Below are 12,877 nucleotides of genomic sequence, written 5' to 3'. Positions count from 1 at the left end.
GTCCAAACCGCTCCGACTGAACTCCTATCTCACTGTACACAGAAACAAGTGTGGGCAAAAACAGACAGGCCCCGTGTTCTGGGTTCCACAGAGGGAGAATTAATCATGAGCGCAGGGACAGCGTCCCGCCTGGCCGTGGTTCCTCTGCCCCTCCTTAATAACCATGGATGCTGCCAGCTACACGCTGGGACACCTGCTCAGATGACCTGCACACGCACACACACTTGGCCTGGCTTCTACTTAACAAGGAACGAATTCCTCCGGAGGCAATAATAACCACTCACATGCATACACATAATGACCCGTGCATGTGAAAACCAGCGGGCATTAATCTGCTGCGCTTTATAATGCAAGTTCGCATTTTCTTGAAAGGCCATTATTAAGATTTCTTTAAAGGTCCAGTGTATGAAATTTAGCGACATCAAGCGGTGAGGTTGTGAATTGCAACCAATGGCTCACGGTGGCTGACACAGGATTAAGATGTAGTCAGGTTTTCACTTGTATTTGTTTGTGTTTTTATGTGCATCTGTGGATTTATAGGGCCGCAGATCAAAGGGGTGTAACCTAGGGTTGAAAGATCTGTGCCGGTAACCAAAAGGTTGCAGGTTTGAACAATGTACAGTTTGATTTATGAACTCGCCTTTGTTCCCCTTGGCAGGATACCGTACGGGGGTTATTCTTAGGGGTTTGCCCCTGTGACTGTACTACAAGGACATAAGTCACTTTGGATGAATGTGTCGGTTAATGATAAAGCGTGTAGGGTGCGTTTGACAGATATACAGCCTTATGTGCCCTGCGTTCTGATTGATCTCCTGGCACAATGTTTGGGCTTAAGAGACACCCACGTTTAGTTAAGGGTGTGACTGCAGGTTTATCAAAGGCATTTAAAGCTTATAAATCTATCATCCTGACATGTTCAAAGATGTCGGTCTTTTTCTCTGTAATATTTTCTTTTTCTGTAACGCATAGATGGAGAGCTCTATGCCGGGGTGTACATTGACTTCATGGGCACCGACTCGGCTATTTTCCGAACTTTGGGAAAAAACGCTGTCATGCGAACTGACCAGTACAACTCCAGATGGCTGAATGGTAAATAAAAAAAGTCTATACTTGCCTGACAAATAACAAACTTTTTTGACATCAGAAATTTCAAAATCAAAAATATTTTCAGCTTTATAAAATCTTTAGGTAGATGCTTTCTGACATTCATCAAAGGGACTTTAATTAGCTAAACAATAATATAATATTTTTCTGTTGTATTTATGTAAGTGGACATTTATGTCGTCACTTTTTGTTATAGTTATTTTGATTACCTTTTGCATTTTACATAAATACTTTAGCCTTACAGACGATAGCTATTCAATGTTGTCGCAAATATATGCCTGCTAATGGCAATATCATCTGAACCGAAAAATGACATGTGATGTTTTTTTCTCCTCCTTAGATCCCTCATTTGTACATGTGCACCTCATCCCTGACAGCAACGAGAAAAACGACGACAAGCTTTACTTTTTCTTCCGCGAGAAGTCTTCCGGGATGGGCCAGAGTCCCAAATCCCAGTCTCGCATCGGCCGAATCTGCATGGTAAGCTACTGTAAAATCACTTTCAGTCAAAAAGTCATTGAATCAAATTCTGCAGCATTTGTGAAAGAGATTCCTTCCAAACTCTCTTTCTGGCTACTAGACTGTTCCGTTTCTGTTTGCTTGTCGCTGACGTGCTGAAATCCTCACATATTTGACCTCCCTGCGTACAATACGTCTCTCTATCCGTGTGACCCCTGAACCTGTGACCTGTTGACCCGTCAGGTCAGCCGTTCTAACTATGACAGAAGTCTGTCGATGAGGAAAGCATGCTGTGGAAACGATCGCAAATGCCAGCATCGCTGCGTTTTGTCCCAAGTGTGAAGCTTAACCACAAGTTTTTAATGAGAGTAGTGCCAGACCACAACTGCAAATTGAGCAGGGCAATACAAACAAACATGGAGAGGAAGCCCACAGTGACGGGGTAAAGCTGTTTGGTGACTCTTATTTGTCTTAATTTAGGTTTTTGTTTGTTTGTTGTACCTGGGTGGGCCAAAGTTTTGACAATGTCCTGAAATATATCGTGAAACTATTAAAATGATAAAAAATTGAATGGGTCAAATGGCATTTCTTAAAATGTCAAATGTGTCTGAAAAGGGTTAAAGAGATTAGATTTAAATATTTAGGTGAACTCTCTTTTCACCATAATGACAGAAAGCAACAAATGTATTTTCCATACACTGAAAGTGAATAGGGACTGGAGCTGTCCAAAAACAAAAAAACTAAATAAAAGTGGAAAAAAAAATAGTCAGTGAAATATTGTCAAATCTTCCAGATGTGCAACGAACAGTCCAGGTCAGTATTTACTAAAAATATTGAGTTGCATTATAGAACGAATGTAAATTTATCAAAAGGTGGTCTAGCATTTAAGTTACAATTGACCATTCATTGTAGTGTTTCCACAAGTATAGATAGGTTTGGGTGTATGTTGGTGCATGTTTTTATGTTTTTGTAATATGTGCATGTGTTCATTGAGCTCTTACATATGTGTGGCCACATTGTGGTTTATTTGTGTGCGTCAGTGTTAAATTAAACGTCATTGCATGCGTTTTGTGTGTGGGTGGGTTTTTTGTGTTTATGCATTATGTTTTGTGTTTGTGCGTGTATCCGTCGTGCGTGCCCCCCCCACAAAGTCTTTGTTTATGAGTCGGGGTCATGTGGTAAACATCCCCCTGCTCTCCGGACTTTATGGATCACCCTCTGGAGAACCGGCTGATATGCACCCATCTGGTCACCATCCACGTTCTCACAACTCTTGCTGCAATACACGAAACGCTTTAATTGTGCACGCTTTATCATTACCATCACTTGAAATACATTTTTTATTGTTTTTGTAATCCATCAAAATCGACTAAACCACTCTCCTGTTTTAACTGATGTCACCAAACCCTTATTCTTAAACTTTCATTTGGTTCAATTGGTTATGGAATGTCCACTTTTCATGACCCGGTTCTGTCACATTCTTTGTCACTTTACAGAAGCAAAATGGGTTGCGAATTTCACGTTGACTTGAATAATTAGGAGTCATGAAATCAAATGTGAAATTTGCTGACGGATAAAGAGTGGCCGAGTGTTTGCCGCAAGCGGCCCGCTGTTCAAATGTTAAATGTTCTTTAAAGTTTAAAAACAAATGAATTGTGATTTAAGAAGTCAGAAAGTACGTAAACCTCAAAACCCTCTCTTTGAAAAATTTGGCTAGACTTCAGAGGAGATGAGTGCATCATGTGGATCAGATGAGACATTGTGTGCCATTAGTCTATTAACAGCTCACTTTACATTGCCCTTCGTCTCTCTCCTCCTGTGGAGGGGCTCACTGCCAAACCGTTTCGTCTGCCTTTGGTTTTGTTTTAAATCGACGTGTCTCAATGTGTGTTTACAGAACGATGACGGCGGTCACTGCTGTTTGGTCAACAAGTGGAGCACGTTCCTGAAAGCCCGTCTCATCTGCTCCGTCCCGGGGGTAGATGGGATTGAAACGCACTTCGACGAGCTCTGTAAGTCACTAAGGTCTTCTGTCTCTGTATGCTCATGCCATCCGCACAACCCTTCAGCGGTTCATGTTAAAGATGAAGCCTGCCATTGGTCAAACGTAAGCGTCCCATTCCAAGCTATTGGTTTTTGCAGTTTCGAGTCTTCATTAGGAAGGTTTCATCTTGGATACTTAAGTGGAAGGTTTACATTGGCTGGTGGCCAGGCGGGGATCACTTGAGCAGTGTGTGAACGAGAAAGATACACTCCAGCTTAGTCAGGTTTCAATGACCCCGTCCAGCATCGCCCACACACCCTACTACAAAACCGCATCCAACCCACCACATCCTGGGCCCCTGAGTCTGCGTCTGTCCAGCACCAGGTGACGCGTTCAACCTCCACCATATGGCACCTGGATCACACTCTCTCCATATGCCGAGGTGGATAATAGCTTATTTAAAACCCTTTTGAAGAATCCCCCCCCTCTCTGAGTCTGGACAAAAGGTTCTTTTTGAGAGGGGTGGTTATGGTTTAGTTGTGGGAGATGTGCCATGAGCTACAGGGAGTTCTAGTGTCGTCCAGTGAGAAGGCCGTGCCCTGTGGATGGATCAAGTGGACTGCAGAATGTTGGGTTCATTACGGTCCTAAGGGTCTCTTTTTCTTTCACTTACAGTCATTTCCAGACTATTTGGCCCCAGTGATGTAGGGAAATAGCGGGGTATGATCACGGCCTGGAATTTATTGCTGTTACTAATAGAAAGAGAGCAGATCTGGGCTCCCGAGCAGTGCCACTCAGTGCTTATAAACAAGTTTGCCTCTTTTATTAGTGGGAAGGATGTTTATACAGGCAAACGGAGAGGTGAGGATTTAACTGGGTGGGTGTGTGTATGTTGAAGGAGGGATGTCGACATATTTTAATAGGGTAGTAAATCTGTAGTTGATTATGAGTTGTGGCAGACTGCTAATGAACAAGATTAAGCTTTTATTTGAGAGAGAGAGAGCTTAGAGTAGTTCACCCAAAAAATTAAAATGTTGTCATTATTTGCTCACCCTCCAGTTGTTAAAAAACCTGTATACATTTCTTTGTTGTGCTGAACACAAATGAAGATTTTATATGAAAGTTTGTTACTAAGCCGTTTTGGATCACCATTGACTACTATAGTGGGACTAAAGACTACCATGGGAGTCAATGGTGACCCGAAATGGCTTGGGGACAAACTTTTAGTAAAATATCTTTATTTGTGTTCAGCAGAACAGAAGGGGTGTACAGTATACATGAATAACTGAAATTATGACAAAATTGTCAATTTCGGTTGAACTATTCCTTTAATTAATATCAACTTACAGCATCATGTTTTTAATGTTAATATTGAAATATTAGATATTGCTATTCATTTTCATTGCATGAAATGCAGAGAATGTGATCTTTTTACCCAATTCGACTTTATTTTGATCAAATGAAATTCATTTTGACACATAGAAGAAAAAGCAATCATAAATGTAATCAAAATGTAATCATAAAAGGTAAAAAGTGTGGCATATGTGCTAACCACTGGACTACAGCTCTGGTGCATCACTGCGAGTGTTAATGCGCATGAGTCTTATAAATCTGTCTTGTCTGTATCCAGACACACACTATTCGCCCTGCTTTGCACACACAGCTACACTCAGATATGTCAGGTTGTACAGTATGAGTGTGTGTGAGGTAACAGCGCCATATGTTTTGCTATCCTCATCATTGTTATCCTCCGAGTTGTCCCTGAGGAGCACTTTACGGGCACTTAAACACGCTCGCTTCTCCCCTACACACAAACATCCTTATACGCACATGCGTGTTTATGCAAGCTAGCACAGCACGTTTCACGATAATGACACATAATGTCTTCTAATGCTGACTTACATGGGTTTGGTTCTCAGGGAAAACGCATGCTGATCAAAATGCATTTGTAGAATGCACTTTGGATCAAATCTTTCTGTTATTTGTATAAGAATTTAAATGCATCCGCATCACTGATTTAAGGTTTATAGGAAATTGTTTGTTTCCTCTATATTGCAAGCATGCATGTAATATGTCAAAGCCTCCAAAAGTTGCAAATAAAAGCCTTAATTGAAACGAGAGGGAAATAAATGTTACGCTGCATCAGAGATGATGGGGAAATGTAATGAGTCACAGTAAGTTTTGTTTTACAAACACGAGGAACGGATCCGTAGATGCGTTTCATTTAGGCTCTGCAAATATTAGCAAAGCGTTCCGGCTTTATAACCGAGCTGTTCTTTGTTTGTGTGTTTTAGGGGATGTGTATATACAGCCCACTCAGGACACTAAAAGTCCGGTCATCTACGGAGTCTTCTCTGTCTCTGGGTGAGTTTGAATGTGTCACGAATGTGTCTTCCGCCACATGCTTTAGTTATGTGTAAACACTCAAGATGTCGTTTAGCACGGGAGGTTTACCCGTTTACCTCTTAAACTGTTTATGACATACAAAACTCACGGAAAAGTCTCGGTGACGCCGCATCAAACAGTTTAGAAACATCACTTTCAGTAGAATGCTTCAATAGCAACTTCACCTATTTAAAAACAAATTTGTGTGTATTTTTTTCAGTTCTGTATTCAAAGGCTCCGCTGTTTGCGTGTACTCAATGGCGGACATTCGGATGGTGTTCAACGGACCTTTTGCACACAAAGAAGGCCCCAATTATCAATGGGTGGCCTACACTGGCAAAATCCCATACCCTCGTCCAGGAACAGTGAGTTTCCACTTTATAAACCATAATAATAATAATACTGTTGACCAATGCAAGAGCATTTATTAATATTAACCTGCATTAACCTGATCTTAATAAACATCAAAACAAGATGCTCCTGCCTTTCAGAAGCACAGATGATTGTGGGTTTTTTTGTCTTCGAAGAATCACCTTTGCTTAATGCTTTTATTTTGCTGTATCTTCATTAGTGTCCCGGTGGGACTTTCACCCCCAACATGAAGTCCACGAAAGACTACCCAGACGAGGTCATCAACTTCATGAGGAACCATCCCACCATGTACAATGCGGTGTATCCAGTGCACAAGCGCCCCCTGGTGGTCAGGACCAATGTTGACTATGAGTTCACCACCATTGCTGTGGACCAGGTGACTGCTGCTGATGGAAGCTATGAAGTGCTCTTCTTGGGTACAGGTGAGTTTGTGAACACCAGTCATGTTTCGATCTGTGCACATTTGTTTAACCTGCTATGCACGGACCTAATCTATAAGTAAGATGCATTGTACAAGGAACAAAATAAAGGCAGGGGGTTGTTAGTGATCTATCGTCTTACCTTCTACCTAAAATTCAGAAATTCTGAAGATTTCAGAAAAATGGAGCATGATAGGAAAAATAGTCTCATTCCTTTTAGTTGATGTAATATAAGAAAGGAGTAAAACAGATCTGACGCTTCTTTTGGTTGTCAAACTCCAAAAAAGTATTCTGTTTCTCTCGAAAAAATTCGCTCGACTTTCATTCGTGGTTTTCTGGTTTGTGTACGAGAAGATAATACCTTTTAAATATCAACACTTGCAACAACAGTGCATCCAGAGCTCGGGGTAGATGTGCTGCTGCATTCGCAATAAATCTCACAGAGGAATGCAGCGGGCACGCATGAATCAAACATGCCCTTCGGTCGAGTGCTGAGTTTCAGCAGAGACAGTGTTTGACAGGGTACAGCTGAACGGAAAGAGGAGAGTGCCGTGAAAAGCTGTGAAAACAAAAGACAAAAGAGGGATTGGGAAAGTAAGGGCTGGTTGGATGAAAAATAGGAAGGCTGGAAAAGGTAAATGGGTTGTAATGAAAGACTGGCTTAGGTGAGGCGAAGCTTCTTTTGACTTGTAGTTTTATAAAGATGTTAAATGCACGACAACTGGAAATGGTAGTTGAAAATGGTGTATTTGATTTTGTTAAGCGTTTAAGACGTCAACATAACATTGCACTTGAAAAGTTTGAGTTCTTACTTGGTTCTTTATGTGTCTTTCTTTTGGCCAACAGACAGAGGTACAGTGCATAAGGTCATTGTACTGCCTAAAGATGATCTGCAGACAGAAGAACTCGTCCTGGAGGAATTGGAGGTCTTTAAGGTGAGAGAAACTCTTGAAGTGAGCGGAAACTTTGCACCATTCTCTTCACTTCAGATTAGCAAATTGATCAAAACGAATAAAGAAACAAGTTTTATACAGTGTGTCAGAAAACCATTTCAGGACCCCTAACACTTTGCGTTGGGGTCTTATTTTGAGATGAAGATGGATCAACTGTACAGTGTATGTGTTTTGTCGTTGACATGTGGCTCATTTTAAAAAGGGAATTTTTCCGTGTTATTCTGCCAGGTACCTACCGCTATCACAACCATGAAGATTTCTTCGAAAAGGGTAAGAATTGGCTTGTCACTATACTTGATGACTTGTTTATATAGTATTGGATATTTCTAAAGTCATGAATGCATGTGAAGGGTAACAATGAACAGGTTTATGGCAGCGTTGAGCTAAACTGTCTAGAAATGGCCCCTCATAATTCATGCACCCCACTCATATGAGAGTAACATTTATATGAATAGTTAGGGGAAAAGTGCACATTTCATTTGAGTTTTGCCTTTCATCACGATTAGGATCGTTGGCAGATGTGCTACAGTATGACATCATTTCAAAGTCATAATTTCAGCTCAGCGCACTGCCAGAATAACTGATTCGGAACAGCCGATCTTAAAAACCTGCTCGCACCTTTAATTCATGACTGTGGAGATACAGTAGGGTTGAATTTTTGGTTTTACAGGAAAGATGGTTACATCTTGAAATGTTTATTCTTAAATTACGGTAAATCAAAAAAGGGGTGATTGCAGTTCTTAGTGAATAACATTCTGAATTACAGTCCATGTTTATGTTTTATTGCAGCAACAACTGTATGTGGCTTCTGAGGTGGGAGTGACTCACCTGGCCCTGCACAGGTGTGATGTTTATGGTGAGGCTTGTGCAGACTGCTGTCTGGCCCGGGACCCTTACTGTGCCTGGGACGGATCCTCGTGCTCTAGGTACTCAGCCTCTCAGAAGAGGTAAATATTACAAAATATACTTGAATCAGCCATTATTCTAACTAACATTTCATTTTGTGTCCCGTGAAAGAACGTCATATGTTTCGGTGCGAACTTTCTCTCAAGGAACAAGAATAATTTTAAAAGCACCTGCTCGTAATCGGATCACATTCCACAATCATGAGCATTTACGTTGATTTGGTTATTATTTACAATCAAAAAACCTCTATATTGTGTATCAGATGTTGTAACAGTGTTGATTTAACCTCCGTGCAGTCAGAAGCATTAGTCATGCTGTGTACTGATGTTGACACGTCACAGTTAATACATCTTTATTAAGTGGAATTGATGTCAGAGCTCGGTGTTGGCCGGTCCACTTCATGTAATCCATATCTGGATCAACAGGTTCTGTACAGATCTCACGATATCCTTATTTGACGAAATATAAATATGTGGGGACCTCATTTACCAAAATCATCTGTGTAGTGTATTTTATTATTTATCTGCTCAAGAGACAGGTGGAATCAATTTGTGTTAAAGTGTTTTGTATGTTGGCTGTCTTATAGACGCAGTCGCCGGCAGGATGTGAAGTACGGGAACCCCATACGGCAATGCAGAGGATACAACTCCAACTGTAAGCCCAATATCTCCAATAAAGCCAACTTATGTAATGTTCCGAGTTAGTTTTAAGACTTATTGACAACATCTGTAGTCATTTGAACTCGTACCAGTTTGTACAAACAAATGAAACATTGACGATGGAGGCATATTATTTCAGTTTATGTATCTTTAAGACGTGCATTCAAAAGAAATACATTTGTAAGGAAAAATAATTTTACCAGGACATTCATTTTTACAACAGCAAATTTTTTTCCGCATTATCTAGTAATGCATATTTGAAATAGTTTTGCAGTCTGATTGACAGCTCTCTTATTCTACATCATCAGTTCTCATTCTCTCTGTGGTGGAGTGTAAGATATGACATGTTGTTTTTTCTCCAGCCAATAAGAACACACTGGAGTCTGTACAGTATGGGGTGGAGGGCAGCAGCACGTTTCTGGAATGCCAGGCCAGATCTCCTCACGCAGCCATTAAATGGCATCTCCATAGAGACAACAGTGACCGGAGACGAGAGGCAAGTACAGAACACACATATATATGATAGGGACTGATAGGTATTGGCCAAAATGTATTCTTTCAACTAGAAAGAGATTTCACATGGCTTGAGTAATCATACAGTTGTGCTTTCTCTCTGCAGGTTCGCAGCGATGGCCGTGTTTTAAAGACAGACCAGGGCTTACTCCTCCGATCCCTGCAGACCTCTGATTCCGGAATCTACGTCTGCACAGCCACGGAGAAGAACTTCAAGCACACCTTGGTCAAACTTCAGCTGGTGGTTTTGACCAACCAGGCCGTCAATAACATACTTGTCGAAACAGGCCGACCAGCAGCGTCTTCACTCCAGTCCAGCGCTTTGACCACCAGCGCCGGACAGTACAAAGACCTTCTGACCATCCTTAGTCAGCCCGAGATGGGCCTCATAAATCAGTACTGCCAGGACTATTGGCAGTACGGAGACCCGCTGACAGGAGGCATCAAGTCCAAAGACCTGAAAGAGCTCAAGGAACAAAAGAAACCGAGGAATCGCAGACATCACGGGGACGAAGAGGAAACATGAGGGGTGTCTGCCACATGCGGCCCCCTATAGGACTTTCTTAAAAAAGAAAAACCTAGAGAAAAGAAAAGGAAAATATAAACTTCCATCAACCGAACTTTGGAATTCCCTTTTAACACAAAGATGATATCATACACAGTATTTATTGTAGGTTGTATATAGTACCATTCTGTGGATTTCTTTGTACTTAAATAGGAAAAAAAGAATGCTCTTTGTGTATAAGTACCAAACGGGCAAATATTATTGTAATATTTTTATTGTCGCAACAACAAGAAAACAAAAGAGAAAAAAAGATTTCCATCTTCCGGGCATTGATGACTGTTGCGTATACTGACATAACTCCATAGACTACGAACTGAGTTGAGCGAAGATGGTGAAGAAGTGTTAAAAAAGAGCGGCTGGGCAGAAGTTGCCCACTGGACTCTAAATGGCTATATACAGAAAGACATTTGAAAAAGGCCAAGCATGAAAAAGGGACATCTTAACGCTCCTCACCACTAGTTCCAAGTGCATTCTGGTCCCTCATTGATTTCAATGATACACCAGCTCATAATGTCTTCCCTGATGTCACTAAATGCACATCTGGTTTCATTGCACAAATGTTAAGGTGTCATTTGCGATGTGAACGGATTCTAACATGTTTAGTCGGATATGTAAAAGTGCTGCTGAGGGTTTTTAGTAAGCTTCTTTTTGTTTGTTTCTTCGTCAATTTTGAAAAGACTAAAAGCACAAACCAACCCACCATGATGTCACACGTCATCAATTCACAGTTGGGTGAATATAAAGTCACATTTCACCCCTAAACTGGAAAGAAAACAAGAATTGTTTTTCCGAAAAGACAGTGAAATCCGTTTCGGGTCGTTATAGGGACTTTTCTCGGATCCAATTCATTTGGGCATTTTTTTTATTTTCAGAGGTGATTCTCATTACTGTTATACAGTATTTGGGTAACACTTTACTATAAGTTGTGTTTAGTTAACATGAACTAACAATAAACAATACATACACAGTATTTATTATTCTTAGTTCATTTCAGCAATTGCTAATAGGCCTAATTTTTTAATTCCAAAGCTGTATCTGTTAGTTAATGTACAATGAACTAAATGAAACTATTGCCGGCATTAACCAACAACATTAAAGATTAACAACGGCTGAAAAACGATTATCCGTTGTTAGTTAATACAATGCATCCTCCTATTATTGTTAATACAACCTCGCAAAGTGCTTCATTTTTTTATTTGTTTGTGGTAAAGGAAAAACATTCAGCTCTTTTTTATGCTTTTGGGGTGAAATATGACACAAGCAACATTTCATTTTCAAAACGTGTCCACACTGTATAGAACATTTGTCAGAGTTTACTCAAGGTCTTGGGAAAGCTGGCTTTTCATTGTGTGCATGATTATGTAGTGGTGTCGTAAAATTAAAGATAGCTATGTTGCAGTTCTTTCTGTTCCTATATTTTATTGTGAGGTCAGTGTTGGCCGGGGCAGAATCCTCCTCTGAGATGCTTACAGTGCAACCCCTCACATCGAAATGACAATGATGGCATCGTCACGTTCCCGGCGAAATGCCAGAATAAACCCCAGTTCTTCTTCCATTAATGCAATGTCTTACATTGAGAAAAAAGGGTTGTACAATTTAATGGTATTTTTAAGATGTCTTTAGAAATGTTTGTGTTTTTATTTTGTCATCGGTTTGAGACTAAAAAGCACAGGTGACGTTACTGTGATAATTGTGTAAATGCTTTTCTTTTCCCTCTGGCTGTTGCTAACTAATAAATTAAAGCTCTATATTTTATAGTAATGCCGCTGTTGTTTTTTTTATTAATCGGGTTGTTTTTTCTTCGACTACCCCAAAACTTAATTTAAAAAACCTATAAATAAAAATGATGGTACAGAGAAACTAAATATATATTTTTAATGAAAATATATTTTCTATCTGCTAAACGATGACGCATTAACAGCCAATCAAATTCTTGCATATTTAGTTGCTAAAGATTTAGCAGCTCGTATTTTCGACTATATTTTGTTTAAGTCATCGTTCCTCTGGGGGTATTTAATGCATGTTTTTGTGAACAATGTTATACAAAGTAATACAAAATTATAAAAGAAATCGGTTTCCTCAGCGGCCGCGGTGTACCGGAATGTCAGGCGTCTGCATGTCACCGCATTGTTCTTCCTCGAGAGCACGAGCATCACATTTAGGCTGAAAAAGAACCTTGTTACCCCCACATTTCATCATCACTGGGCTCTTTTGTCACGCGTGTGTTCCCCTCAACAGACAATCTACTGTCTCTGTCTTATCTGATGACTCCCGTGATTCGCCGTTTCTGGTGCTTCGGTGCCAATGGTGGGCACAGTCCTGTCTGTCACCAATGGCTGCCTGTTCTCACCCACTGGGGTTATGGCCGATTATCAGAGCGAATAGCAGAACACATTGAGCTCGAAAAACCCACACGCTTATCTTCCCTGCCCATCTGAAGAGGAGGTGGGGAGGTCTCATCCTTTCAACGTGCCATCATGGCTGTCATTATTTTGGAAAGGCTTTATTCACGGCTACAAAGACTCTTGTTAACAGTTTCAAAAACGTGTCATCTGAGG

At 40.6% G+C, this 12,877-nt stretch overlaps 1 protein-coding gene across 4 annotated transcripts in view; it reads left to right on the top strand.

The window, feature by feature from the left end:
• sema3fb (sema domain, immunoglobulin domain (Ig), short basic domain, secreted, (semaphorin) 3Fb) overlaps positions 1–12,073 on the top strand; it is a 48,362-nt gene extending 36,289 nt beyond the window's left edge. For 2 of the 4 annotated variants that reach the window (XM_079483303.1, XM_079483301.1), the window contains 12 exons: positions 970–1,089; positions 1,445–1,584; positions 3,461–3,575; positions 5,842–5,911; positions 6,153–6,297; positions 6,504–6,726; positions 7,570–7,658; positions 7,905–7,946; positions 8,466–8,623; positions 9,169–9,236; positions 9,604–9,737; positions 9,861–12,073. In XM_079483303.1, coding sequence (XP_079339429.1) covers positions 970–1,089; positions 1,445–1,584; positions 3,461–3,575; positions 5,842–5,911; positions 6,153–6,297; positions 6,504–6,726; positions 7,570–7,658; positions 7,905–7,946; positions 8,466–8,623; positions 9,169–9,236; positions 9,604–9,737; positions 9,861–10,280 — 1,724 coding nt within the window. In that variant the 3' untranslated portion in view covers positions 10,281–12,073. The remainder of the gene's footprint in view (positions 1–969; positions 1,090–1,444; positions 1,585–3,460; positions 3,576–5,841; positions 5,912–6,152; positions 6,298–6,503; positions 6,727–7,569; positions 7,659–7,904; positions 7,947–8,465; positions 8,624–9,168; positions 9,237–9,603; positions 9,738–9,860) is intronic. The other 2 variants (XM_079483302.1, XM_079483304.1) reach the window with 1 other exon arrangement.
• Positions 12,074–12,877: the final 804 nt, after the last annotated feature.

The sequence above is a fragment of the Barbatula barbatula genome (genome assembly GCF_947034865.1).
Source record: "Barbatula barbatula genome assembly, chromosome: 20".
In the NCBI taxonomy this organism is placed as follows: domain Eukaryota; kingdom Metazoa; phylum Chordata; class Actinopteri; order Cypriniformes; family Nemacheilidae; genus Barbatula; species Barbatula barbatula.
The sequence above is the reverse complement of the archived record's forward strand: the minus strand, read 5'-3'. Positions and strand labels throughout refer to the sequence as shown.